Genomic DNA, 27,927 nt, shown 5'->3' on the forward strand with positions numbered 1-27,927 from the left:
GCAGGCAACACGGGTTTGAGCCCTGGTCCGGGAAGATCCCACATGCCATGGAGCAATTAAGCCCATGCGCCACAACTACTGAGCCTGCACTCTAGAGCCTGCGAGCCACAACTACTGAGTCCGCGTGCCACAACTACTGAAGCCCATGTGCCATGCTCTGCAATGAGAAGCCACCACAGTGAGAAGCCCGCACACCACAACAAAGTGCAGCCCCCGCTCGCGCAACTAGAGAAAGCCTGGGCAGAGCAACGAAGACCCAACACAGCCAAAAATAAATTTATTAAAAAAACAAAACATGACAAATTCTCAGTTTATGTCACTAAACTATTCTGTACTTATCAATGGAACCAGCATAATTTGAGGATAATGAAGGACATTCTCTACCCCAGAATGAAAACATTAATTTCTGGGGTGAGGAGAAGTTGTCAGTGGGTGGGAGTTTCATTTATTTTGTGTGTGTGTGACAAAAATAATACAAAAATAAATTTTTGATGTAAAATATCAAACACTACAGAAGCATATATATAGAACCTAAGTTGGCTCAGGTTGCCATAACAAAATACCTCAGACTGGGTGGCTTAAACAACAGAATTTTTTTTTCTACAGTTCTGGAGGCTGGGAAGTCTAAGATCAAAGTTCCATCAGGGTTCTCTCCTCCTGGCCTGCAGACAGCCACTTTATCCTCACATGGCCTTTCTTCGTTCAAAGTTCACTCAGACAGAGTAAGGAAGCTCTCTAGTGTCTCTTCGTACAAGGACACTAACCCTATGGGCTCAGGGCCCCACCTTTATGACCATATTTAATTTTAATTACTTCCTTAGAGTCCCCCAAATACAGCCATTCTGGGGGTTGGGGCTTCAACATATGAATTTGGAGAGGATACGGCTCAATTCAGTCCATAGCAGAAGTTCAGAGCAAAATCTTTGTCACCCTTCACCTGCCTTCTTCCCAAGCCCCCGTTTTGTGACTCAAATGTGGTGTTGGAAAGGGGCTGCTCTTGGCACACCTGAGAGTCTGACATACTTGAGAGCTCCTTGAGGATTCATTGCCCCAGATCCAAATGCATTAAAAAATATTTCTTTTAGCAAATCCAGTGTATTACATCAAATACAATCACCAGTCCTTTAAGTATTCCATTCATTTTATAAAAATAGAAGAGTGTATGTTGATTTAATTCAACTGTAAATTTTCATTTTTATAGTCAAGGAACTTTAAAAACCAGAGGTGAAACAACTTCTATAGTCAAAATTTAAAAGCTGTTGCCTTTGTTACAGACATGTCCGCAATAGCAATTTAAGATTAAGGACTTAAATAATGACCAAATTATTTGTGGGTGGGACAGAGTAGCTTATACTTGAAATATCCTGATGATAGAGGGTAAGCATGTGGGAGTTTCACTAGGGGTATCAAAAACATTACTTAAGTTGTCTCAATTCCAGCACTACTCTAGACTTCATTAAGATTAATTAATTAAATAATTAATTAAGATTAGCTTAATAATCCTGTACCTGAATCATGCAGTTAAATCCTCAACCTCTCCTTGGCTATGCACACACAGACTTAGAGCATGTGGTTGATTCATTCATTCAACAATTTACTGAGCACCTACTCAATACCAGGAGCCTCTCTATGTACTAAGGTATCAAGATCAAATAAGATATGGTCTCTGCCCTTAGGATGTTTAAAGTTAGGTAAGGAAACACGTAATGAGTTAATAGCTGCAACCAAGAGGTACTGACACTAGAATAATAGTTGGTCCAGGGTATGGAGAAGCATAAAGCTGGGTGTAGTCAATCAGCTTCTTGGAGGTACATTTATAGAAAAAGCAACTTCAAATTATTATTAATGAATCAATCAGATAATATTTTCTTGTCAGGCTGTTGCCAGCCTCTTAACTCACTCCCATATGCCCCAATGATAGAGGCAGAGTTTTATTAAAAAGCAAGCCCTGTGACACAGTGAAAGCCCCCTTTGCCTCAAGTAAATAAAGACAAATTTTTATCAAACACAGAGCTTTGTTTGACAGCATTGGATTTATTTGCTAGCAGACAATGTACAGGCATAAACGTCAAATACTGTTTTCAAAGTGCATTGAAAAGCGGCGCTGCAGGCATGCCTGTGACCGTAGGGCCTGGCCACTCCTGACTACGGCCTGGAATGTGAAATTGGAGGCTGATAGTGAACAAAAGGACACGTCAACTAGGAAGTTAGTGTATAGAAACACTTTAGTGGACAAACAAAGCATTAAAATACAATTCGGCTCTACAAATACCAGGGGGGCGATAAGTCCACTGAGGTCATGAGTCAACTTTTCAGGCAGCTGGAATGATTGGATGCCGATTGCTATCAGACAAACCACCATCCTTTAATGCTTCTGATTCCTACCTTGTGCCCTCTTACCACATTCAAGTCTCAAAAATTAGAAGGAATTATGGCATTTGCTTGCTTCTGGGATATTTTACCCTGTCTCTAGGGAAAGGGAACATTATGCTGCTGAGTAAAGCAAACGTCCCTGTTTAGGAATGGACTATGTGGAGGGCTGGGGGGCGTGGCCTCTCCTAGACACACTGAGACCTAAGGCTGGACCAAGCAGTCACCCTCCCCGTAGGTGGCACAAAAAACCAGGGGAAATTGGTCCCACAACCCAGCGCCTAGTGGTGCAGGTACAGAGGCTGAAGTTTTCCTAATGCAAGGAATGCAAAATAGCACAGTGGCGTAAAAACAAGTTGGGGCAAATAGTCTAGCACGGCAATCCGGCAGGTGGTAAGCAACTGTACTTGGCAAAAACCTCTGCTTGTCTGATTAAGGAATGGAGGATGGAGAAATTTATACCAATAGAGTTATTCCTCTAGTATGCAAGGTTCGTGGACCCAAGCACATGGAGATCTTGTTCTAGAGAAAGACTGGATGGGTTTGGTTGGTCAAGTAACTGTCCAAACTAAGAAAAGCATAACCAAGTAGAATTCCAGGAAAATGTGTAGATGTGTGCAATTGGGTGGCAGTGTGACTAGCACTGAACTAGATCATTAAAAGACCCAAGCTCTGGGACTTCCCTGGTGGCACAGTGGTTAAGACTCTGTGCTCCCAATGCAGTGGACCCGGGTTCAATCCCTGGTCAGGGAACTAGATCCCACATGCGTGTCACAACTAAGGAGCCTGCCAGCCACAACTAAGGAGCACATGTGCTGCAACTAAAGGAGCCAGTGAGCTGCAACTAAGACCTGGCTCAACCAAATAAATAAATTTAAAAATTAAATAATATAAGACAAATATTTTAAAAAAAAGATCAAATTCCTGAAAAAAAAAAGAAGCCCCAAACTCTCTGAAAAGAGTTTGGAGACCCTCCCTCCCACTATGCCATACATTTGTCAGGAAAAAGGTAAGATCACCTACTATTATAACTTATCGTTCAACAATGAACCGAAGAGTCTAGACAGTGCAGAAAGGTAAGAAAAAGACATAGTATGTATAAGAATTGGAAAGGAAGAAAGAAAACTCTCAATATTCACAGATGATATGATTTTGTATGTATAAAATCCAAAGTAAACTACAAATAAGTTACTTGAATTAAAAATGGTTTCACGGGCTTCCCTGGTGGCGCAGTGGTTGAGAATCTGCCTGCCAATGCAGGGGACACGGGTTCGAGCCCTGGTCTGGGAAGATCCCACATGCCACGGAGCAACTGGGCCCGTGAGCCACAATTACTGAGCCTGCGCGTCTGGAGCCTGTGCTCCACAACAAGAGAGGCTGCGATGGTGAGAGGCCCGCGCACCGCGATGAAGAGTGGTCTCCACTTGCCACAACTAGAGAAAGCCCTCGCACAGAAACGAAGACCCAACACAGTCATAAATAAATAAATAAATAAAAGAACGTGAATTTCTTTAAAAAAAAAAATGCAGTTATTTATAAGAAAAAAAAATGGTTTCACAAGGTTGCCACTTGCAAAGTCAATATACAAAAATCAATTATATTTCTGTATACCAGCAACAAACAAAATAAAATTATTTTTTAAAAAGAAAATTATTTAAAAGACATTATCTTCTTATCATCTTAAAAACACACTATTTATATAGTATCAAAAAATAATTTTTAAAACCTAGGAATAATAGATGAGTAAAAATTCTACCAGAAAATTGTAAGATGTTACTCAGAGAAATTAAAGAATAACAAAATTAACTGAAGGATACTAGGCTCATCGGTTAGAAGTGCTAAATTTGTAAAGATGTCAATTCTCCCTAAATCAAGCTACAGATTCATAACAATCTTAATTTAAAGGCTTTTTAGGGCTTCCCTGGTGGCGCAGTGGCGCAGTGGTTGAGAATCTGCCTGCCAATGCAGGGGACACGGGTTCGAGCCCTGGTCTGGGAGGATCCCACATGCCGCGGAGCAACTAGGCCCGTGAGCCACAACTACTGAGCCTGCGCGTCTGGAGCCTGTGCTCCGCGACAAGAGAGGCCGCGACAGTGAGAGGCCCGCGCACCGCGATGAAGAGTGGCCCCCGCTTGCCGCAACTAGAGAAAGTCCTCGCACAGAGACGAAGACCCAACACAGCCATAAAGAAATAAAATTTTTTTTAAAAAAAAGGCTTTTAAAAAATATTTGGCTTTTAGTAAATCTTAAAAGTCCTCATCACAAGAAAAAAAATTTTAGAACTATATACTGTGACGAATGTTAACTAGACTTATTGTAGTGATCATTCCACAATATATACAAGTATCAAATCATTATGTTTTCATCTGAAAAGAGTTTGAAGACCCTCCCTCCCATTATAATATAATGTTATATGTCAATTATACCTCAATTTAAATTTTTTAATAAAAAATTAAAAATATTTGGGTTTTTAAAGAATATTTAGAACCTGACAATCTTTCTACAGTTTATATGGAAATGCAAAGGCCAAGAATAGCCATGATACTTTTGAAAAAGAAGAAAATGAAAGTACTTGCTCTGCCAGAATTAGGATAGTGCAAAAATTGAAAAATATGAAGCAAAGTAGAGAGCTCAGAAACTCAACTCACATCATATGGCAAAGGGAGCACTAGTGAGCAGTATAAAAAAGCAGTCTTTACAATGAATGGTTCTAGAAAATTGAGTGTCCATATGGAAAGAAATCAAGTCTTATACTACACACAGAAATCAACTTCAGATGGATTCTGGAAATGGAGAAATAGCTCCTATATGACCAACCCTCCCTTAGATAAGAACCATAAACTTTGGACAAAATATTTTTTAAAAAACCTCTCTGAATGCGCAGAAAAACCAAAAGCAAACAGAAACACAAGGGAACACACTTGGAAAAAGGGTACAGTCTTAAGTGAGTTTCCCATTTTTATAGTTTTTTGCTTGTAAAATATCTTGCATGTATACAACAGTAGACACGAACAAGAATGCCTACGGCAGCAAGTACACATGGTTAAAAATTGGAAACAACCCACATGCTCATCAGCAGGAGAGTATAAGCAAATACACTGTGGTATATTTGCAACAATTAAATATCAGACAGCAGATGAATAAACTCAGTGACATGCAGTAACATTGAACCCAAACAACATAATTAAATGAAAAAAGGTAATCAATAAAGATTACATACAAAAGTTTAACTTATAATAACATTTAAAGTTAAAACAAAAAGAAAAACATACATTTAAATGATACACATAGATGAGAAAAGTTATATAGCTAAATTTAAAAATCAAGGGAATGAAAATTGTTACATTGGGTTAGGGAAGGCAAGTGTAGAGTTTTCTGGGGAGAGGATTTGATTTAATATAGGTTTACCAGCAGATTTTATTTTGGATGGTAGATTCATAGGTATTTATTACATGATGAAAGAAAGAAAGAGAGGGAGGGAGGGAGGGAGGAAGGAAGGAAGAAAGTCACTGATGGAGCAGTTATGAGAGTGTATCATGCACCAGGAATTGTGATTAAAACAATTCTGTGTACTTGGGTCTTACAAAAGAAAGGTAGAGAGAGAGGGATGAGGGAGGGAAGGAAAGAGGGAAGGAGAGAGGGTGGGTTGGACAACCAGGGTTAGGGGAACATACAGACTGAGATTAGATATCATTGTTATAAGGTTCCCTTTTAGCAGCCCTTGGCTATCAGAAAAAAGGTAGAGATTGCGTCCTGTTTGGCGCTGGCAATTGTTCAGTGTTTGCAGTGGGAAGCCGGGGAGTGAGGGGTAGTGAGTTACAGCTGAGACCAAACCTGTGCTGACAACCACGGGAGCCAGGGGGAGCCTGGCTGCCAGGCACCAGAACTGGACGTTGGGGTGCTGTTGTTACGGGCTTGGAATGCACTACTGAAGAGGTTACCATTGGGCACTCCTCACAGAGGCAGCGCAGCACTGAGTGAGTCACCGGAGGCTTGAGGAAGTAGGTGGAACTGAGAATCTGAGCCAGGAAGGAGCTGAGCCTTCAACTGGGACTCAGAGTGGTGGTGGTGAAGAGCATCAGCTTAGTTCAGATCCCATTTCTCCCACTTACGGTTGTGTGACTTTGGGCGAGTTGCTTATTCATCAGCTCTAAGGCTCTGTTCCCCAATTGCAAACTGAGATAACTCTTACCTCCTAGGATTTTCCTAAAAATTAAATAAGATAGTGTATGTAAAAGGGATAGTATCTTAGGAACTCAATAAATGATAGTTATGATCAAACTGCTTAACCAAGCAGATTCATCCTTAGATAGGAAACTGAATCTGGGAGGGAGTAGCACACAGGCCAGAGCAATCTGGAAGCTGGAAAGAAGGACCGCCAGGCCTCCTCATTCATTTCTGGGTTTGTTCACGGCCAGCTCTCTCCCACTTACAAAAAGCACTTATTCTAGGGCTTCCCTGGTGGCGCAGTGGTTGAGAATCTGCCTGCCAATGCAGGGGACACGGGTTCGAGCCCTGGTCTGGGAAGATCCCACATGCCGCGGAGCAACTAGGCCCGTGAGCCACAACTACTGAGCCTGCGCGTCTGGAGCCTGTGCTCCGCAACGAGAGAGGCCACGATAGTGAGAGGCCCGCGCACAGCGATGAAGAGTGGCCCCCGCTTGCCGCAACTAGAGAAAGCCCTAGCACAGAAACGAAGACCCAACATAGCAATCAATCAATCAATAAATCTTTAAAAAAAAAAAAAAGCACTTATTCTAGAGAAAAGTCAATCCCTCCATTGCTTTTATAGGATTCTCAGGATCTGAAATGAGTACTTTGTGAAGCTGTCTGTCTTGGATTATTTGTATTGTCTTTTTTCCCTTAGGTGTTTTATTTGGGGGTGGGGGTGAGGTGGGGAGGGAAGGATGGGGTGAAAGGGAGCTGTTTTTTATTTTGTATTTCTTGCTCTGTCATCTAGGTAAAGCTCTTTTAGAAAATGCCAGCCTGAGTGAGTACTGCTAAGGAGGAATGAAGACAGGCATTCTCATAATTAATCTGTCTAGTCCCAGCTTCGCAGTATGGCAGGAGCAGTGAGAATAAAGGGACAGAAATCTTACAAGGATGAAAATTTAGTAGTAACCAGTCAAGGGCCACTCTTGCAGCCATTCACTCTAACCATGACTGCCTGACCTAATTCCTCATCTCTCGGTCTTTATGTGGACCATGTGTCTGGGATTTATTTCCCCTTATGGAGGCTGATGGAGGTGGGGCTGATAGGAGTACAACTAGGGAACTAGTTGTAGGAACTAATCCTACTACTAGGAGTAGGATTAGTAGGAACTGTGACGAAAGCCTGAGACTGGCTTTTGTCAGTTTGCTCATTTCCTCCTTAACAGGACAAACAGGCTGTATCACTTTTCTAGGCAGGTTTGAAAGCTTATGAATTCTTTCTGTGCACTTGCTTAAGACCAGAAGCCCGAAGTTCTCTAACTCCAGCTGTCTCCTCCCAGTGTTCCAGGTGCCACGACTTGGCCCCTGCACTTTGAAGGCATCACCTTTCCCACCCTGTCACTTCCACTCGGTCACTTCTCAGTACCCCACTGGTTTGCTTTCTTTGCTGTGGTTTCACCTCCATGGTTCTAGAAAAATGTGACAATGAGCCATCTGGGTGAAAATCCAGTGAGAAAACGGAGATGGAATGGATGGAGGAAAATGATTTAGTTTACTGTGATCCCTTGTCTTCTGTTGGGATCCAAATATTCTCCCCTCTTTTATGGAAGAGAAAGAGAAAGAGGAAGAAAGCCAGTCAGTCTGGTGTTGCCAAGGTATTTTTTAAAATTCCCCCAACAACCTCATTGCTGCCTCCTAGTGAAAGTTTTAGAATTGAAAAAAAGACCATTTACAGGGAGGACCTAAGGGAAAAAGCAGAAACTGACTTTACACAGACCCCCCCAAACTTTTTCTGAGCGAGTGTCTGCCTCTCTGTCTCTGATTAGATGTATTTGTGATCACGGGTATTCCTTGGCCACAAGGCAAATACAGAGCCCGCCACAGACCCCACTGATCGAGGTCACTGTTCTTTGGGTGTTCACAACTGAGTTGGCAATATAAAGCCCATAGAACTTCTAATTCTCTTTCAATTTATTTTTCCTTCACTCTTCACTCACACAGACTACTCTCTTTCCTAAATCTTGGTATTTTTTCACTTTTAGATCAAAATGTACAAGAACAAATAGATAACATTCTATCAATTCAAACATAAGGTCTGTGGACACTAAAATTGAACTGTCATTTCGGTATATAAGAAAGAGAATGGCAAGGAAACTTACTTGGTGAAAGGCTCAACCAGATTTGGGCAAGAGGTGTGAAGGTTGGTGAATAACAGTCATGCTTTGCTGCCTTCCCTTCATGCAGGGCTCATTGTGAAGGCCTCTCCCTGGACGGGAGGCTGTAGGCCAAGAATACTGATCCCCCAAAAACCAAAATCAAAAACCAAATCTCTCCTATTTTGAAGTTTCATTTGGTGAAGAACAAACAGGCACACAAACAGCCGTTTTCTCCTTAGGTATGGGAACACCTTTTTCCCCCCCACAGTTCAACATTCATGGACTTAAGAACTTTCAAATTTGGTTCATTTAATAACACTAAACAGGCGATACTGCACAATTTATGAAACTATATCCCAGGAAGCTTACGTATTTTATTTTTTATAAGATAGTGCACATACAAGCATACATTTCAATCATGTACGCAAACATTTCTTTTCATGGTAATAATTTACTGCAACTGATTTTTAAACTTAAATTGGAAAAGAATACGTAATAATTTAACTCACCAATATAAAATTTTTTCTCAATCCTTATCCTTTTGTATATATCAAAATAATTTTCGGGATTAGACTCAACTTTATTCACAATGTTTTTAATGAATAACAGTTTTCATAACTTGCATCCTTATACATATGTTCTTTGTATGACAGTGTGCAATATTTTTGTGTCAAACCTATCCTACAAGTTAGTAGGTTAAAAGCTCAGGGATGATACTTTTCTAGTTTATCATCACAAAACAGTATATTTAATATTCTAGTCTATGTAATTGCACCTGCTAGGGTTTTAACGTTGCTCCACCCAGAGTCTGTGAGCAACAGAGTGTCTTTATAGAGCCTGTAAAGGAATATGGTTCTAAAGAAATCAGTCCAATTGTTTTAGCAATACAAGGGCTGATACAAAGTAAACATTTGCAGTGTGGTATCTTAAGAAAGATAGCCACTCCCATACATCTCACTGCTGATTTGCATTTCTATATGTCCTCACAGCCGCTAAAAAAAAAAAAAAAAAAAGCAACAATCACTATTCTTTTATTAAAATGAGCAATAAAACGAACCTAACTTTACACTAAAACTGATGGCCTAAAAACTTTTTATTTAAGTTCAATCAGTACTTTGTGTCTGCCTATGTGTCTGTGTGTGAATTGAACATGAATTGCTGGCAAGACTTAAAGAGTTAACTGATTATAGAACGTCCTACTTGTACACACCACATGGCTAGGTCAAATCCAAACTGCCAAAGAAAGAAGGCAAGCAAGTTCTCCCTGAAGGGCAGGCCAACTGGTGAATGAAATCTCCAGACTGATCATGTTATAAGTGAGCTGCAGCATACCAAGAAGTCCGGAAAATATGCAAACAAAATCGTGCTGCTTGATTTTTGCATTATGTCAAATATAAAGAAAAAAACTGCTCTTACTAAAGAAAATTGTGCTTAACAGCATAAAAATATTCCAATATAGAGTGATTAGTATGTTTCGCTTTTGTCTTTCAGAGGGACGTTTTATACTTCTTAGTGATTTTGAACACCTCACCCTACCCGTGCATTTAAGTGAGATACTGTGAGTTAACTGTACCTTAAAGATAAAGAGATCAGCATATGCATGACTGACGACTAGAATAGAAACAAAACAAACCCCCAGAATTTTAAAAGATCTGAATAGTCAGCCAAGGATGCCTGGGCTACGTCCTTTTCGAAAGGGTTGCCAAGAGCACGCTCAGCCCCTCTCAGTTATTTTTCACTCCACGACCTCTGACTGGATGCATCACCAGTGCAAGAAAATTCGGGAAGCATCTGCTGCAAGCAGCATCTGGACCTCCAAGGAAAATGAGCACTTTCTTGCTAGGAAAAGTCTCCAACATTTTCTAGGGTGGGTCCCCTCTTCCTCCGAAGCTCGTGAGGCTCCGCTCCACGTGCGCGCCCCCTTCCTCCTGGCAGAGGAGCCCACAGCCGCGACCAGGGCTGCTCCGGCCGGCCAGGGTAGCCGGGATGACACCAGGGGGTTGCCAAGGCCAAACAGTGCGCAAACTCGGCGGCGCGCTCCGGACTCTCCACTCGCCTAAACCTGCTCTCAAGTGAAAAGGGGTGGGAGGAGGAGTATGAGGGGGGCGGAGGGGATCCTGTTTAATTCGCGGTCCTGGGGGTGTGGGAGCGGGAGGAGGCTCCGCGGGGCCCTCCTCCCTCCTGGAGTCCTGGGCTCCACCTCCTCCGCATGCCCCCAGATATACACACACTCAGCCGCGGCTGGACATGCACACCCAGCGCCGGCTCCGGGCGCGTGCACACGCAGGTAGCGACACTCACCTGAGCCCGTGCACAGGGCTCCTGTCGCCTCGGGAGCGGCGGACTGGCGGCCTGGGCCGCGGAGGGGCCCCCTGTGCTGCGGGACTGGGGGAATCGGGAGCAGCCCCAGCGCGGACCTGCGAACTGAGGTGATGGCGCGTCTTCCTTAAATCCCCCACCCACCCCGCACCTCCGCCCTCTAGGCTCTCGCCGGGGAAACCAGGACAGAGGGGCCCCGGGCGCGGAGCACACGCGGGCGCACGCCCCGAGGCGAGCGCGCCGAGAGGGGCGCCGCGGCGCCGGCGCAGGAAACTTGGGCGAAGTTAGTTGCAAGTCCCGGGCGGAGGCCCAGAGGACCGAGGAGGGGACGCGGCCGGTGCTGGGCCCGCCGCCTGCCCGGAAGCCGGGCCGCGCTCCACGCCCGGTGCGCTCCGGGAGCCCGAGTCGGCCGGAGAGCCAGGAGGGGCTTGGAGCGAGCGGAGCCGGCATGGCTCGAGGGACAGCGAGACGCGGCGCTTCGGCGAGCCAGGAGGATTTCCTTTGAGGCCCGGAGATCCTAGGCTCGCTCAAGCCTCACCCAACCTCCTTCCCCGACCGGCAGCCGGAGAGGAAGACCCACGAGGCAGGTGCTGGGGCGCGGACAGCTCCCCCCGCAAAACCCCAGCTCATTAGGGGGTTCCCGTCAGCGCGCCCTGCCTGCCCCGAGTGAGGAAGACCGGCTGGTGCTGCTGTATTTGTATTTATATCCATTGCTGCGCTCTGCGTTCCCTCGGTGCGCCCGGACCCTCCTCCGTCTCCCCCCTCCTCTTCCTCCTCCGGGGCCACCTCCCCTCCTCCCCCCACCCCCATCTGCTACTGTCAAATGAGAAAGTCACCGAGGAGAACCCAAACACTCCAGCCGCCGAGAGCCCCCTTTGGCACTTGGCAGCGCGCGGCGGCTGACTCCTCAGCTCAACCTGGTGGAGCCTCCGCGACGCAAGTTTCCCGGTTGCTGTGCCTTTAACAGAGAAAAGACCGAGGACCGGGAGAGCGCTGCCCGGTGGCGGCTACCTGCGGGGAGTTCGCGAGCGAACGCAACTGGAGAGGAAGGACAAAAAAGAAAGCAAAGGGCAGACTGCCACCGTGGGGTGGGGACACCGCCGAGAAGTTATCGCGCCCCGGAGAGGATTTTCCCGAGCGCTTGGCCGGAGAGAGCAGGGCGGCCAGGGGAGCGGCGCGGCCCGGGGCTGGTCCCCCGGCCCCCTCCTCCTCCCGGGCGGGAGCGACGCCGGGGTGCGAAGTGGGGCGCGGCGAGCGCGGCGGGCCGGAAGGGTCCCCGCGGACAGCCAACATTGATTTCCTCCGGGCCGACAGCGACGGCGCGGGCGGCGGCGGCGGCGGCGGGCTGCAGCCGCGGCACGGCGAGAGCATGTCCAAGCCGGTGGACCACGTCAAGCGGCCCATGAATGCCTTCATGGTCTGGTCGCGGGCTCAGCGGCGCAAGATGGCCCAGGAGAACCCCAAGATGCACAACTCGGAGATCAGCAAGCGCCTGGGCGCCGAGTGGAAGCTGCTCACCGAATCGGAGAAGCGGCCGTTCATCGACGAGGCGAAGCGCCTGCGCGCCATGCACATGAAGGAGCACCCAGACTACAAGTACCGGCCGAGGCGCAAGCCCAAGACGCTGCTCAAGAAGGACAAGTTCGCCTTCCCTGTGCCCTACGGCCTGGGCGGCGTGACCGACGCCGAGCACCCGGCACTCAAGGCGGGCGCCGGGCTGCACGCGGGCGCGGGTGGCGGCCTGGTGCCCGAGTCGCTGCTCGCCAACCCCGAGAAGGCGGCCGCCGCCGCCGCCGCGGCTGCCGCCCGCGTCTTCTTCCCGCAGTCGGCCGCCGCCGCCGCCGCAGCCGCCGCCGCCGCCGCCGCCGGCAGCCCCTACTCGCTGCTCGACCTGGGCTCCAAGATGGCAGAGATCTCGTCCTCCTCGTCCGGCCTCCCGTACGCGTCGTCGCTGGGCTACCCGACCGCGGGCGCGGGCGCCTTCCACGGCGCGGCGGCGGCGGCTGCAGCGGCGGCCGCGGCCGCCGGGGGGCACACGCACTCGCACCCCAGCCCGGGCAACCCGGGCTATATGATCCCGTGCAACTGCAGCGCGTGGCCCAGCCCCGGGTTGCAGCCGCCGCTCGCCTACATCCTACTGCCCGGCATGGGCAAGCCTCAGCTGGACCCCTACCCCGCGGCCTACGCCGCCGCGCTATGACCCCGCGGGGCCGCCTCGCGAGGACCGGTGTGCACACGTGTACATATGTATAGGTGCGAGCTCGGCGGCCTCCCCGAGCCCCCTCCCGCGACGGGGGCCCCGGTTTGTATGTACATAAGATGTATAGGTGCCAGGCGGAGGCAGAGAGGCCAGTCGGGGCGCGAGTGGCCGAGCGCGCGAGTGCGCGGGCGAGTGTGCGTGTGAATTCACAGGGTCATTTCAGACCTGCACCCCGGCAGACAACTTTAAAGAGGGCAGTTGTATCTCGCAGCAGTTGATGTTTGCTTTGCACTTCGGAACCTGTTGCGTTATGGCCCACAGAGGTGGAGGAGTAACTTTTTGATATGTTGGGCTTTCCAGCTTTCTTTGTTGGAAGTTTATTGTCGGTTTTGTTTTTGTTTCCCATTATCTTTCTTTTATTGTTATTATTCTTTTCTCCTGGTCGCTGTTGCATGCACTCTGTTCAAATGTTGGGTCTGAAATGGTTGGCACAAGGGAAAAGCTGATCTGTGTCATTAGTTTCTCGGAGCGGGATGGCTCTGAACAGCCTTGCTCCCTATTTGTACCATTTGAACTTTGCAAATCTCTGTTCTCTCAAGCAGAACCCCCAGGCCGGATCCATTCTTGACCAGTGACCGGCTCGAATCTGGCCTTTTGTGTGTGAGATGATCACGGTTTCTTTTGTTTATCATAGCATATGCAAATCAGAGCAAGAGCTCTTTCTCAAGAGCAAGGACGGCAAGCAAGAAATATGTGAGATGAAAAGTTGTCAATTGGATTTTCTCCCTTAAAAAACAAACAAACAAACAAAAAACTGCTAGAAGTCTCCCTCAGTCCACTCGCTTGGATTTTTGACACAGTTTACACAGAAAGAGAAAAGGCATTATTCCTATTTTCCCCTTATGACTTGAGTTTCACCTTAAGATTGTAAATGTGTATATGTCCTTGAAAACATTAAGTCTGAAAATGTGTTATTTGCGTTGTCCTAAATCTGAGTCGGTTTTAGACTCTAAAACATTTTGAACAAATGTCAAAGTTAACTTTTAAAAATTGCGGGTCTATTTCAGAACCGCAATTTCATCTAAGATTAAATCAGACTTTTTTTGTCTGAGTGGTAATTATATATTTATTATTTAGCAAAACAAAACAAAAACCAGAATTGTTTTGACAGATGCCTCTCTGTTTCAGCTAGCATTTCTCCAACTCAAACCGTTTAAATGTGTTTTGGAGTTCCCTCCCTAATTAGCTTATTTTTTAGATCACCTGCAATTCATTTGCAAATTATGATAAAACACATTTTAGAGAAAAGAACCTCATTTGTAGCTCTTTTTTTTAAATGTATATATTTTGACTAATGTTTGTGAATGAAGTTGGCTAACATATATTTAGTTTCATTTTGGCTTTATGAAATATAAAGTTTTAAAAAGTTTAAGTATTGGTTTTAACCTTTATGTGTAAATGGTTTTCTTGTGTGATCTTCTAATTTAATATTAGACGTCTAAGCTATATCTGTAAATTAGAATCCGACTATCACTCTGTTCATTTTTTTTGAACAAAGAGTTTAAATAAAGCCTGAACCAGGGAAAAGAGAAAATCCTTTATTTCTTGTTGAGTTCCTAACAAGATTTTTATCTGAATTGCCCTTACGTGCCTGGTCCAGGTGAAGTGTAAGGTATCCTCCAAAGGCAGTCTTTGTTTCACTTTTGAATAGATTTACTAGGAAATCTAAATCAAGCCATTGTTATTCAGAGCCAAAAACCTGATTTATCACATTTTTAATCGTGAATAGGAAAGAAGATAAAAAAAAAAAAAACAAAAACCAAGTAGTTGTATTATCTTGGGGGGAGGGGGGGGCGGGTGGTGGGGAAGGCATTCATGAACCAGTAGAACAGAGCCCATTGAAAACATCCAGACCGTTTAAAGCATTTCACTAGTTTCCAGTAACATTTTAAGAGGAGAAAGTTGCCTGACCACTTTATCCTGTTAGTCGGAGAGCTCCACTGCTTAAATCAGTGTAATTTGTTCGTGTATCTTTGGCATATTCCTTATTTACACCTTAAGATTTTATTTGTAAGGATAATCACTGCTAACGACATTTTACAACTTTGGGCCTCTTTAAGGCTTTATTCTGTCATGCTAGTGGCATTAAAATAGAAATATAACAAATTCTAATGGAGAGGGTTGAATTTCCAAGGCTAGACATGTTTCCACTGGAGAAAGGTTTGAAATCGTAAAGGATTTTAATATTAGAAAAGAAATTATAGGGCGCCAGGAAGAATATCAGAGAAAAAAAATTAACTGCAGGGAGATCTTTATTTTCGCCCCACCAAGATAGAACTTCTCAAGATACAAGACTCAACTAGTCCTAAACTAGTTTCCCTACCGACAGAGACCGTCTCTGGAGCTCCACGTCTTTATAAGCGATCCAACTCTTTAAAGTCATTGTTTTCCCCCAACGGAATAATATTTTAAGAACCATGAAAAGTTTTGGAAATGTGAAAAATAGGCTCTGCTGGTTTGACCCTGATTCACTAATTAAAACGATCCCTCTCCTCTTATTCCCCGAGCTCTTCGCAATATTATAAGTTAATTCATATGGTTCTGAGCGATTATGCAAAACTAATTTGGACTGTCCAGGGGTAATTATCCCTGACACGGTTAATTAAATCCTTTCAAGGCTTCGTCTTTCCCTTTTGTAGCAGCCCATCACTTCTCAACACGGAACTTCCTGCGGCTCGCTGGAAATCACCCCAGCCCTAAATCTTAGTCACCTCCCAGAGCCTTCCAGCTCGGCTCCGCCGGCCGAAGATTCCCCGCCCCCTCCCGTCCCCTCCCCTTTCCCTAATGATCGGCGTTTTCTGGGAGCAACGCTCCGGAGTGTGGATGAACGAGAACAGGACTAGAAAGACGGGTGAGGGAGGGGGGAAGGATACCGCGGGTGAGCACACGGGGTCACACAGCCAACAGATTGCGCGGCTGTCTGAGTAGTCCACGGGCCTACCGGGGGGACTGGTTTATCACCCCCCGACTCCGGTGGTCTTGCTAACAAGTTGCGCCTGGAGAAAGTCGCCCTCCGAGTTAGACTGTGCAGACGTAAGGGGGTGCGACTCGGGGGCCAGAGGGCGTGGAGGAAGGGCCGGGTGTGCCTGTGAGGGTCAGAAAGTGACCCGTGAATACAGCCCTCGGTAGGCAAAGTGCTGCTGCGTACTCGAGATCTGTCTCTCTCTATCCATCTCTATCTCTTTCCCCTCTTCTCTCCTCTCCTTCTTTCCTTCCTTCCCTTCCTGCTTTTTGCTCTTCTACATTTTCGTTCCTTTTTAAGGTTTAAAAAGGCTACGACATTCCTTAGGTAGTCTCTCGGTTGCCTAACGGCTTTACACAACCCTCACACCCGAGGGGCCAGGAGTGTTGCCCTCGGGCTTTGAGCAAACAGGTGGAATTGTTCTGTTGCAGCCGTAAGGACCAGAGCTGGGGGACGCTGCCGTGCGAGGGATGGCTTCCAGGCAGCAGCGGGGCTGGCTGCCGTTGTCACTTCATTTGACAATTTCCTCCTCCTCTTCTCCACCCCCCCCCCCACGCCCCGAAGAAAGTAGAACGAAACAGCACGAATCTCCCTCTCCCGCCCCGGCTCTGGGTAGCCTAGGCGAGGGGCGCAGAAGATGGAGACAAGATTCGACCATCTTCCCTGAGCAGAGAGGGACCCGTCGCCAGCCAATCAGAGCGCGGCTCGGCCGCTCCCCGCCGCCGCCGCCGCACCCTCGGGGAGAGTGAAGTTCCCGCAACTGGCCCGCCCGAAGGATCCGTGTCTTTCTTGTGCTCACAGCCCAGCGGAGGCAGAGAGAGCGCCAACCAAACTTTATTAATCTCTCCCCGTTCTTTCTCTCTCAGCCCAGTGCATCTCAAAGGTCAGCCCTCTTCTTTTAAAAGACTGATATCATTAATTCACTGACAATCCCTCCACCCCCCCCCCATTCTTTTTTTCTCTCTTGCAGGAAAAAGAAACGGGGGGGGGGGAATAGTGAAAAGAGGGTTTTTTTTATCCTTTTTTTTTTTGTCCTTCAGTGGGAGCGTTTAGACAGTCGAGGAGGTTTTGTCCAGGAACAAAACGCAGGGTTGGGAGGTTTTGTGAGAGCGTTGTTTGTTGAAGTGGAGCTAAGAAAAAGCGGCGGCTTTCTCCTCATTGTGAAGAAACCAATCAGTGGTATTTGGAAAACTGTTAGCATTGTGCACTTCTTCTGTGTCCATTGTGAGGCGTTTCTTTTCACAAGGTTTTTTTTTCAGCCGATCCAGCTGGCCGGAATGAATAGCGGTGCAATGTGTACACGCTTTGTCCCTCCGGCCTTCAAGTAGCCCCCATTGAATAGACTAAGTTGACACTGCGTGACAGTGAAACAACATAATAAAAAATACATGAGCCCCTGAATAGGAGCAGGCGCATAAATAAATAAAATGGGTGACCAAAACTGGATAAACTGAATGACAAAACGGTGAAAGGGGAACAAAAAGATATTTAACACGCTAGATTAGCATTAGAATGCGATCTACAAGGCAGAACAATTGATGAATAGGTTTACCGGCCAAGAAAGAAATGGACTAAATGCCCTTTGAATAGATATGCTTTTTGCAAGGGCTTTGAATAGATATGCTTTTTTTTTTTGCAAGGACTGAATGGGAAAAGGTAAAGATGAAGCTATGCAAATGAGCGGGGGAACTTTTAATATATATTCTTTAAACACACACACACACACTGCGGGAGGAGAGTGCCGCCTCGGGGTGTTTATAGAAGCAATAATTGCCATTATTAGCATTGTCTGCAACAGATAGAAATTGAACAGGTTGGGATAATATAGGGTAGCAGTAATTATTCTTCTAATTAATGGTCCTTTGCTACTTTAAAAAAGAAAAAAGGAAAGAAGTAAAAGTTATGCAGAAGTTATGTTTCCTGTGTCCCTTCGCCCAGCGTTGGAATCCGTGGAGTGGCAAGTCTGGCCATTCCAAGATGCATGCTGATTTTAGAACATTCCAGGGAGCCAATCCTTAGACTCAGGGTTTGGGGCCTGCTTTCCATTTAGACTGCGTTTTTGAGAGTCTCATACAGCGTCTGGTACATGGTAGGTGCTGAATGAATAGTTGTGGAATGAATGAACGCATGTAAGTTTGATAGAGGAACCCTGGCCTCCTACGGATGTCGGGGAGGAGGAATACCAAGGATGGCTTTCGCATTTCACTGCCCCTAACCTCCACCTTATCTAGGGGAACGGTCCAAAACCTGAAGGGTTTTGTCTTCAGCCTACCTGGGCCGCTGGAAAAGATGTGAAGACCAAACAAGTGACGAGCAACTACTGCCCCCCCCCCATTCCTCACTCTGTCCTCACCCCCAAATCCGCCCCAAAGCTTGTGAGGAGTCCCATCTGGCTGCGTAGAACATTGGACCCACCCCCTTAAAGAATTAGAATACACTTAAAGCTTAGCTCTTTCTCGCAGGCTTCTCCCCTTGGCTCCTACCCACCCCCCTTTCCCCTCCTGGCTTGTAAGCCTTTGCCTGAGCCCCACGCAACAGGGAACCTCCTGCCTGAATTGCTGGCGGAGGCAGGGCGCGAACCCGCGGAGATCTGCGCTGTCCTCAGGCTCCCTTCGCTGCCCCGGGGGCGGGCGTCGGTAACCTTGTCAGTTGTTTTATGTTCAATGGTTGACCGCCAAGCCTGCCCGGCTGCTGGGCCACCCAGCCGTCGAACTTTCCAGCGGCTTTCAGCGCTGCGCAAACTTAAATGAATAATGCAAATTATAGACGGCCCAGCTGACACGTCCCTGCGAACGCGCGTAGGTTCAGAGGGCGCTCTGAGCAGCAGCTCTCCCGACCTCCCCGACGGCCGGCGGGAAGCTGGGTTCTGAGAAGCAGTGACAACTGCTTCTGAATTGTTGAGACAAAAGGGGGGGGGGGTGTCCCGAACTTTAAAAGCAGTGTTCTCCTCCCCCCCTCCCCGCTTCTTCTTTTTAAAGAAGCAGTTGAGCCTTACCAAGTGACGGGGGTCGCGCGGAAGCCTCGCATATATTAAAGTGTAACCCGAGCCTTCGCGGTTTCGGCTCCACTTAAAACATGCAAGTTCCTAGAAACCGACAAATCTGAAAAACTTGCGAAGGGTTCTATCCGGATAAACCCGTTGGGAGTCACTTTGAGGAGATAAAAAGCACAGAGATTGGGGTGATGGGCAGTTGTGGGAGGCAGTGACCTGTTGTTCCAGGCTCCAGGTGGCCACTGGGCCTTTGGAAACTGCCTCGGCGCAGAGCAGGGAAGTGGTACCCACTAGGCAAAGACTTCAACGCCTCCGTTTTTGTGACCGCCCCCCCGCCACTCTCCCCAGCCCCTCACTGCACGCTTTGTCAGGTAGACTCCATCACCCTTGCCGCGGCTGCCCCATCATTCACACTTGACTGGAGGAAATAAAATCGGCTTTGGTTTTTTAATTCCTTTTGAAGATTTCTCTACCTGATTTCTACCTCCTTTGGGCTCCTCGCTTGATTGGGGGAGGGGTTATTTAGGGACTTTTTGACAAACAGAAGAAGTTTAGGTACTAATTGTAAACACCCCGTTGCTCTCCTTGAACGTATTTATTATCATATTAGCCGAAGACTTGGAGACACATGGCCTATTACTCATTTCAAGCCTCTAGGCGAAGAATTCTCCTACTGAGATCGACCAGTAAAACCAGATTTCTTAAGGGAAATTACGAGGACGTCTTCAGTCTCTCTTCACAAAATGATATTACTGGATTGTCGATTTCACTGGCGCACCCTCCTCCCTACCCACCTCACCCCAGCATTTTATTTCGGGATCACCCCCAGGTATTAGCCACTCGTAGAAAGCTTGAAATCCCGAAAGGAGAGGCCCAGCCTAGGATAACAGAGACCAAGTGAGGCTTTTCAGATCGGTTGCTCCACGGGGGCCATCTTTTCATAAGGCCGGAGTGGAGAGAAGTATGTTTGCAGAAGACCGAGTACCTTTAAAAGGGCTCTCAGGGGGTGGGGGGCAAGCTTTTTGCTTCCTACAATGTCACCACGGTGACATCCGCAGGGAACCCAGCCTGTCCTTCATGGAGTCCCCCGCAGGTACTGCCACTGAGTTCAGGGGACTCTTTAGCTCCTTTCCCATTTGCCCTGTGGGTATTTCATGTCCAAAGCTCATGCACGCGCACATGCGAAGAACACACCACACACACACACACACACACACACACACACACACACACCTGGTTTGGAGCGGACCCCGGTTTATGTACCACCAGATGGTAAACCCCGAGCTTGGGAGTAGTCTCCGAGATTCCGGCAGACTGAAGGTCTATGCGGACATCAGGAGTCGGGGGAAATTGTGTGGGATTAGAACCGCGCTCAAACACACGCGAATTCTTTTTTTTTTTTTTTAATATTTTAAAAATTAACTATTTCTAGAACACACGCTAATTCTGCCCAACAAACGTTTGCGCATCCGCTCTCCCTCGCTCTCTCCCACTTGGCCGAAGTTTTGGTAATGGTGTTTGTTTTGAACTGGATCATCTAAATGGCCTAGACGGCCTCCCTCTGCCTGCATAGACCGGTTCAGTGACGGGGAGTGAGACAACGCACGTGGAGCCTGGGAGGGGGCATGGAGAACCACTTCAGGGAAGCATAGGAAAAGCGGGTGCCGGGCGAAACGGAAGGAAGGAAGGAAGGGAGGATAAAGAAAAAATCAGGACGAGAAAAAGAACTGCCTTACTACTGACACTCCCTCTTGCCCTCAGGTTCAACACCTGGGGAAGGTGCTGCCAGGGCTGATGAGCGACGGGACACGCCGAACAGCAGGAGGAGGTGAAGGACCGCGGACCTCAGCCGCCCCCGACCCCACCTCCTCCGCAAAGCCCCTGCTGGTTCAGCCCCAACTGGGAAAAGAGACTGCCCCCTCGGGGAGGGAAGGCACCGGGAGGCGATGATCACGCGGGCTCTGGAAGCTTCCGTGTGGCGTTGAGGGATCCGGAAGCAGGGGAGGGTCCTGAAAGTGCCCTCACCCAGACTCGGTGACCCCTCTTGCAGATGGAGGGAGTCACGTTAGAAAGACGAATCTCTAAAATTGGGGCCAGCCTCTCCCCAACGATATTAACTCCTGCGAACCCACAGTGGGAAACAGATTTTTTGCAGCCTGAAACTTACTTAAGAAAATTAAATCACAATTACGTTGCGACTTCAGAAGAGGGGTCGGTGCCAGCGAGGGACTGTGAAACTCAAGCTCCTTTTCCTTCCCGGGAAATCTGCCCCCGATAGACCCTCAGGACTACCAAGGAGCTCGTCCCCAGCTCCATCGGTAAGACAAGAGCCAGCGGCAGAAACAAGGCCCTTAGCTAATGGCCCATCGGCTCCTCAGCCACCGCCCCGCCTCCGGCTGCTCGCCACGGGGACCGGGGGGGGACACAGGCGCCCACAGCTTTGCCCCAGACCGAGGCGTCTTTGCGCTTCTGGATGCCCACTTGCTATTCCTCCTTTTCAGGGGCTCGTTTTTCTCCTGCAAACCTAGACCTGAGTAAGTAGTTAGGGCGGCTGATTAATATGTATTCAAACAGGCTGTTTAAGGCGGCGTGAATAAACATGAGCCCGCGGCGGCGGCGCCCAGCCGCTCGCGCTTGCCTCTTCGGACGCAGAGAGCTGGAACAGGCGAGGCTCGCGTTCATGATCCGGCGGGGACAGAGGTCGCCCGAGCCAGCCCGTCATTCTGCGTCCCCACGCCCGGGACACGCCCCCCACCTGGATGCCCGATGCACGGCGGACGGCACAGACCGGCGCGCACCCACTCCCCGGGGGCTTGGGATACCGTTTCCTCTCTTTCTAGAAAGCTGCCTCGGCCTCAGTATACAGAGGGACATACTTTGAGAACCTGCAGGTGGGGACGTGAAGGCTGCTCGCCTCACCCCTCAAGTTTGGGGCCAGGGTTACCCAACGCGAGTCTCTGCGCAAAGCTGGGGGGCCCTGAACGTGCCCTCGGGCGCGCACGATGGAGGTCGTGACCCACTGCGGGAAGGAAGACGTCGAGCTGCGGATTCGAGGGAGGGGACCTCTCGCAGAAGACGGTGGGTTTCTGATGTTCGCGAGCGGATGCGCGGCCGCGGGGAGTAATCACCCACCCGGTGCACTTCCAAAGCCCCCTCCATCTCCCGCTCGGAAAAGTCGCCCTTGGGCCTCTTTGTTTCCCCGGAGCGGGGACGTCTTGCCCTGGTCAGCTGTGAGAAGTGACGGAGCGGAGTGTGCAAGTAGGCCTCGCAGCCCACGGCCCCACGTCCGTCTCCTCGCCTGCACACACTGGACCGCAGGCCTGGGCCGGGCCTGAATCGGCGCCCGCGGCCCAGAGCAGCCCCGCGGCTCAGGAGGAGGAGGCTGGGCGTGCCCCTGGCCCAGGCCTCGGGGATTTAGCCGGATCCAGGCCTCGCTGGGCCTTAGGCCTTCCTCCAGCCTCAGTCTCACGCAGCTGCGGAAACGCCAGCGCCCCACGTCGCACCCACGCTGCCAACTTCGCCCCGACCCCGTGTGTGAGCAAAGCAAAGTCAACTTCCTCACCCCCAAGGGCCACGCGCTCCGGGCGGTGTCCCTGCGGGGCGCAGAGAAGCGCTGGAGGGTGAGAGGCGCCCTTCGCGCGACAAGGACGCGCGGGCGGTTTCCGTGGGTGGGGTGAGCTCCCGCCCAGAGCGAGCGCGCTCCTTGGTTTTTTTTTTTTCCCCTAGAGCTTGTCCGAGGTCAAGAGAATGAGGCCCGTAAGAGCAGGGTTTACCTTCCTGCTAAAGCTTGGGGAGATCAAGCCCCAGTTCCGACCCCATCACACGGCCCGCGGCTTTCTCGAGAAGTGTTCCTTGAAAATGACTTGTCCGCTGCTACGGGCTTGGGGCACCTGTTTACCACTCGCCCCAGCCTAGGTCCTGGGCCAACTTCACCAGTGAAGTGAATGTAAAGGACACGCTAGTCCGCGACTGGAAGCTCTTTTTCCGCAGGAAGAACAGGGTCTGGCAGCTCTGGGAGGTAGAGCAAGACTTGGAGGAGGTCTGGAGAATTCTGGATGGTTCTGTCGGCTAAGGAGTGCTCCCTGCTGGGAAAGCTCTCTTAGGAGAGGGTCTGGAGTGGGCGAGAAGTAAGCACTTGGGCTCCTGGACTAAAAGATGGGGAGCGGAGCCGGACAGAATGCATGTGGGAGAAATTTCGTCTACATAAGAGCAAGGCAGAGAACCCTAAGTCATCCGGGGATGGGAATGAGCCCCCAGTAACAACTGCTGTTCCAGAGCTCCTGTTTTGTGCCAGTGAGCCTCTCAGATGTCCAAGGTCAGGAAGCACCGTCTTCGTGTGAATGGCGCCCCCTGGAAGCCATTTCCCCTGTTTCTCTCTAACCTTCCCGTACTTCCTATTTACAGATGGGAAGCGAGGGGGGCGGGGTGGAGTTTTCCCAAGGTAAGTAGTGGAGCTGGGATTCTAGACCGTATTTAGCGGCCCCAGAGCCTAAACGCTTTTATTCACCTTGCTGCCTCCCAGTATAGAGCTAAGGAAGAAACCTTCCATATTCTTAGCAACAATAAGGTTTCCTCCCCTGACAGCCTTGAAAATCAAAACCGAAGCCCTTGATAATTTGCTGTTTCTGGTGTACCCCACTCTCCAAGTTGAAATCCACTCTATCATGACTGCCAGCAGATCGGTCTGGGTATGCTGTTAGTGAAGATAAAATGTTTGTCTCACTTTTCTGCTTTAACAAAACAAACCATCAAAAAGCCTTTCCCCTTGAACCACAAATGTTCAATGGCAAAAAGGCTTCTGGCTTAATATGACTTTTGAAAAATGGGAGAAACCCATGCCTGAAAACCCAGCCCGGGAGTGGATTCCACAGATGATGCCTCACCTTTTCTTCTCTCCCCATCTCCTCTTTGTTTCCTTCTCCTGCTCATAGTTCCTTGTGGGTTTTCTGACATTTTTCTGAGTTCAGGTAAGTAAAACTGTTAGCAAATCCTGGTGTGACGCTTTAAATGCTTCGTTGTTGAGGATGTGAGAGGGTAGAAAGCTGTGTTGTGCTGGATTTAGAATCCTTCTGGCTCTGCTGAAGGATACAACAGAGGAACAAAGGAAAATGAGCCCTGGTTCCTCATGTTATCTCCTGCCATTTTCCAAGGTGCTCAGTGCTAAGGAGCAAATACTTTCGCCTCCACCCTCACAGTTACCTACTTACGAGCTTCTGTGGGCCTTCAAATGCTTCCTTCTCTCCTGTGACTATGGATGAACGATCCTCGCTCCCGGTGAGGGCTGGCTTCTCTACTTGGGCACAAATCTCATCCCCTCTCTGATAGGGAGCCTTTCAAATGCCCCCAGTGATCCCCACATCCTGGAATTCATGCCTCTGTGTAAACCTCTCCCTTTGAGTGTAGGCTAGAGCTAGTGAATTGCTCCTAACAAATAAAATAAGGCAAAGTGATGGGATGGCACTTCCTGGTTAAGTTACAAAACAATGACTTCCCCTTCTTTCTTTCTCTTAGCTCTTGTTCTGAGGGAAGCCAGCTGCCATTTCGTGAGCTGCTCCATGGAGAGGCCCTTGTGTCTCTGGCTAAAGGCCAGCAAGGACCTGAAATCTGTCACCAGTAGAGTTGAGTGACATGGAAATGGCTTCTCACTTGGTTGAGCCTGGAGATGATAGCAGCCATGGCTGACACCTTGATTGTAGCCTGGGGAGAGACACTGTGCCAGAGGCCCTCAACAGGTGCTCCTGGAACCCTAACCCACAGAAATCATGAGATAATCAACGTGTGTTGTTTTAAGCCATTAGGTTTGGGGATGATTTGTTATGCAGCATGAGATAACTAATACACCACGTGACATACTAGATATGGCTCCAGAAAATCTCTCCTCTTTCCTCTTGCAATGTCAAAAATTTCCTTCTACTAAATCATTCTTGTCAGTATATATACCAAAAAAAAAAAAAAATTGCTATCCTCTCACTAAAAAACAAACAAACAAAAAAACCTCTCATGACCCCATTTTTCCCTCTAGCTACCACTTCTCTGCTCCCCTTTACAGTGAGTTGATTGAAAAACAAAAGATAACTATATTCCCTATCTATAATTCCCAGTTTCCTCTTTTCTCTTAAACTCCCTCTAGTTGGGGTTTGTCCCCCTCCTCCAACACCACTCCACCAAAATCTGCTCTCATCCAGGTCACCAGTGACTTCCTAAATCAAACGGTCAGTTCTCATCTACCTTGATCTACAGCATTTGACAGAGTTGGTCACCCTCTCCTCCTAAAAGCTACTTGGCTGCATGGGCACCACACTCACCTGGTTTTTCTACTTCCTCGCTGGATACTCTGCCATTTTCCCTTCCTGGTTCTACTTCTCTCCAACCTCTTATCAAGTTTTATCAGGAAAGATAGGAACTCTTTCAGTATTCTCTGTTATAGACTGAATGTTTCTTTCCCTCCCAAGTTCATAGGTTAAATCCTGATGCCCAGTGGGAAGTGATTAGCTCATGACGGTGGAGCCCTCATGAATGGGATTAGGGCCAAGAGATTCCAGAGAGCTCCCTTGCCCCTTCTGCTATGTGAGGACACAGCCAGAAGACGGCTCTCTGTGAATCAGGAAGTGGACCCTCACCAGATGCTGAATCCGCTGGCATCTTAATCTTGGACTTCCCAGCCTCCAGATCTGTGATAAATAAATTTCTGTTATTTATAAGCCACTCAGTGTATGATATTTTGTTATAGCAGCTGGAACTGATTAAAACATTCTTCAATCTGCCAACAAACTGCAGTTGTCTTCTTTTTTTTGAATTTTATTTTATTTTTTTATACAGCAGGTTATTATTAGTCATCAATTTTATACACATCAGTGTATACATGTCAATCCCAATCTCCCAATTCATCACCCCCCCACCCCCACCCCCTCGCCGCTTTCCCCACTTGGTATCCATACGTTTGTTCTCTACATCTGTGTCTCAATTTCTGCCCTGCAAACCGGTTCATCTGTACCATTTTTCTACATTCCATATATATGCGTTAATATATGATATTTGTTTTTCTCTTTCTGACTTACTTCACGCTGTATGACAGTCTCTAGATCCATCCACGTCTCAACAAATGACCCAATTTCGTTCCTTTTTATGGCTGAGTAATATTCCATTGTATATATGTACCACATCTTCTTTATCCATTCGTCTGTCGATGGGCATTTAGGTTGCTTCCATAACCTGGCTATTGTAAACAGTGCTGCAATGAACATTGGGGTGCATGTGTCTTCTTGAATTATGGTTTTCTCTAGGTATATGCCCAGTAGTGGGATTGCTGGGTCATATGGTAATTCTATTTTTAGTTTTTTAAGGAACCTCCATACTGTTCTCCATAGTGGCTGTATCAATTTACATTCCCACCAACAGTGCAGGAGGGTTCCTTTTTCTCCACATCCTCTCCAGCATTTGTTGTTTGTAGATTTTCTGATGACGTCCATTCTAACTGGTGTGAGGTGATACCTCATTGCAGTTTTGATTTGCATTTCTCTAATAATTAGTGATGTTGAGCAGCTTTTCATGTGCTTCTTGGCCATCTGTATGTCTTCTTTGGAGAAATGTCTATTTAGGTCTTCTGCCCATTTTTGGATTGGGTTGTTTGTTTTTTCAATATTGAGCTGCATGAGCTGTTTATATATTTTGGAGATTAATCCTTTGTCCGTTGATTCATTTGCAAATATTTTCTCCCATTCTGAGGGTTGTCTTTTCATCTTGTTTATGGTTTCCTTTGCTGTGCAAAAGCTTTGAAGTTTCATTAGGTCCCATTTGTTTATTTTTGTTTTTATTTCCATTACTCTAGGAGGTGGATCATAAAAGATCTTGCTGTGATTTATGTCAAAGAGTGTTCTCCCTATGTTTTCCTCTAACAGTTTTATAGTATCCAGTCTTACATTTAGGTCTCTAAACCATTTTGAGCTTATTTTTGTGTATGGCGTTAGGGAGTGTTGTAATTTCATTCTTTTACATGTAGCTGTCCAGTTTTCCCAGAACCACTTGTTGAAGAGGCTGTCTTTTCTCCATTGTATATCCTTGCCTCCTTTGTCATAGATTAGTTGACCGTAGGTGCATGGGTTTATCTCTGGGCTTTCTATCTTGTTCCATTGATCTCTGTTTCTGTTTTTGTGCCAGTACCATATTGTCTTGATTACTGTAACTTTGTAGTATAGTCTGAAGTCAGGCAGTCTGATTCCTCCAGCTCTGTTTTTTTCCCTCAAGACTGCTTTGGCTATTCAGGTTCTTTTGTGTTTCCATACAAATTTTAAGATTATTTGTTCCGTAAAAAATGCCATTGGTAATTTGATAAGGATTGCATTAAATCTGTAGATTGCTTTGGGTAGTATAGTCATTTTCACAATATTGATTCTTCCAATCCAAGAACATGGTATCTCTCTCCACCTGTTGGTATCATCTTTAATTTCTTTCATCAGTGTCTTATAGTTTTCTGCATACAGGTCTTTTGTCTCCTTAGGTAGGTTTATTCCTAGGTATTTTATTCTTTTTGTTGCAGTGGTAAATGGGAGTGTTTCCTTAATTTCTCTTTCAGATTTTTCCTCATTAGTGTATAGGAATGCAAGAGATTTCTGTGCATTAATTTTGTATCCTGCAACTTTACCAAATTCATTGATTAGCTCTAGTAGTTTTCTGGTAGCATCTTTAGGATTCTCTATGTATAGTATCATGTCATCTG

General features: G+C 47.5%; 2 protein-coding genes and 1 long non-coding RNA gene across 4 annotated transcripts in view; 2 read left to right on the forward strand and 1 right to left on the reverse strand.

Moving 5' to 3' along the window:
• The window catches only part of GPR180 (G protein-coupled receptor 180), a 282,996-nt gene that overhangs the window by 167,533 nt on the left and 87,536 nt on the right, over window positions 1–27,927 (reverse strand). The window lies entirely within an intron of this gene.
• LOC309647403 lies at window positions 10,747–24,820 on the forward strand. The gene is made up of 4 exons (XR_014256020.1): window positions 10,747–11,107; window positions 20,973–22,831; window positions 23,616–23,652; window positions 24,723–24,820. It is a non-coding gene; the product is annotated as an uncharacterized lncRNA (long non-coding RNA).
• Window positions 12,213–20,040, forward strand: SOX21 (SRY-box transcription factor 21). Of its 2 annotated transcripts, XR_014255992.1 has the most exons (2): window positions 12,213–13,250; window positions 16,784–20,040. XR_014255992.1 is itself a non-coding variant. In XM_082434704.1 (1 exon), the coding sequence occupies exon 1, from the start codon at window positions 12,367–12,369 to the stop codon at window positions 13,195–13,197; it is 831 nt and encodes a 276-aa protein (XP_082290830.1). In that variant the 5' UTR covers window positions 12,213–12,366; the 3' UTR covers window positions 13,198–14,793. The 2 variants fall into 2 exon arrangements, 1 of the variants encoding a protein (XP_082290830.1); XM_082434704.1 differs by lacking the exon at window positions 16,784–20,040 and having other exon boundaries at window positions 12,213–14,793.

The sequence above is a fragment of the Balaenoptera physalus genome (genome assembly GCF_965194825.1).
Source record: "Balaenoptera physalus genome assembly, chromosome: 18".
NCBI classification, from domain to species: domain Eukaryota; kingdom Metazoa; phylum Chordata; class Mammalia; order Artiodactyla; family Balaenopteridae; genus Balaenoptera; species Balaenoptera physalus.

What these genes read in the sequence shown, in the direction of transcription:
- SOX21 (XM_082434704.1), top strand. Translation starts at nt 12,367, where the DNA reads ATGTCCAAGCCGGTGGACCACGTCAAGCGGCCCATGAATGCCTTCATG.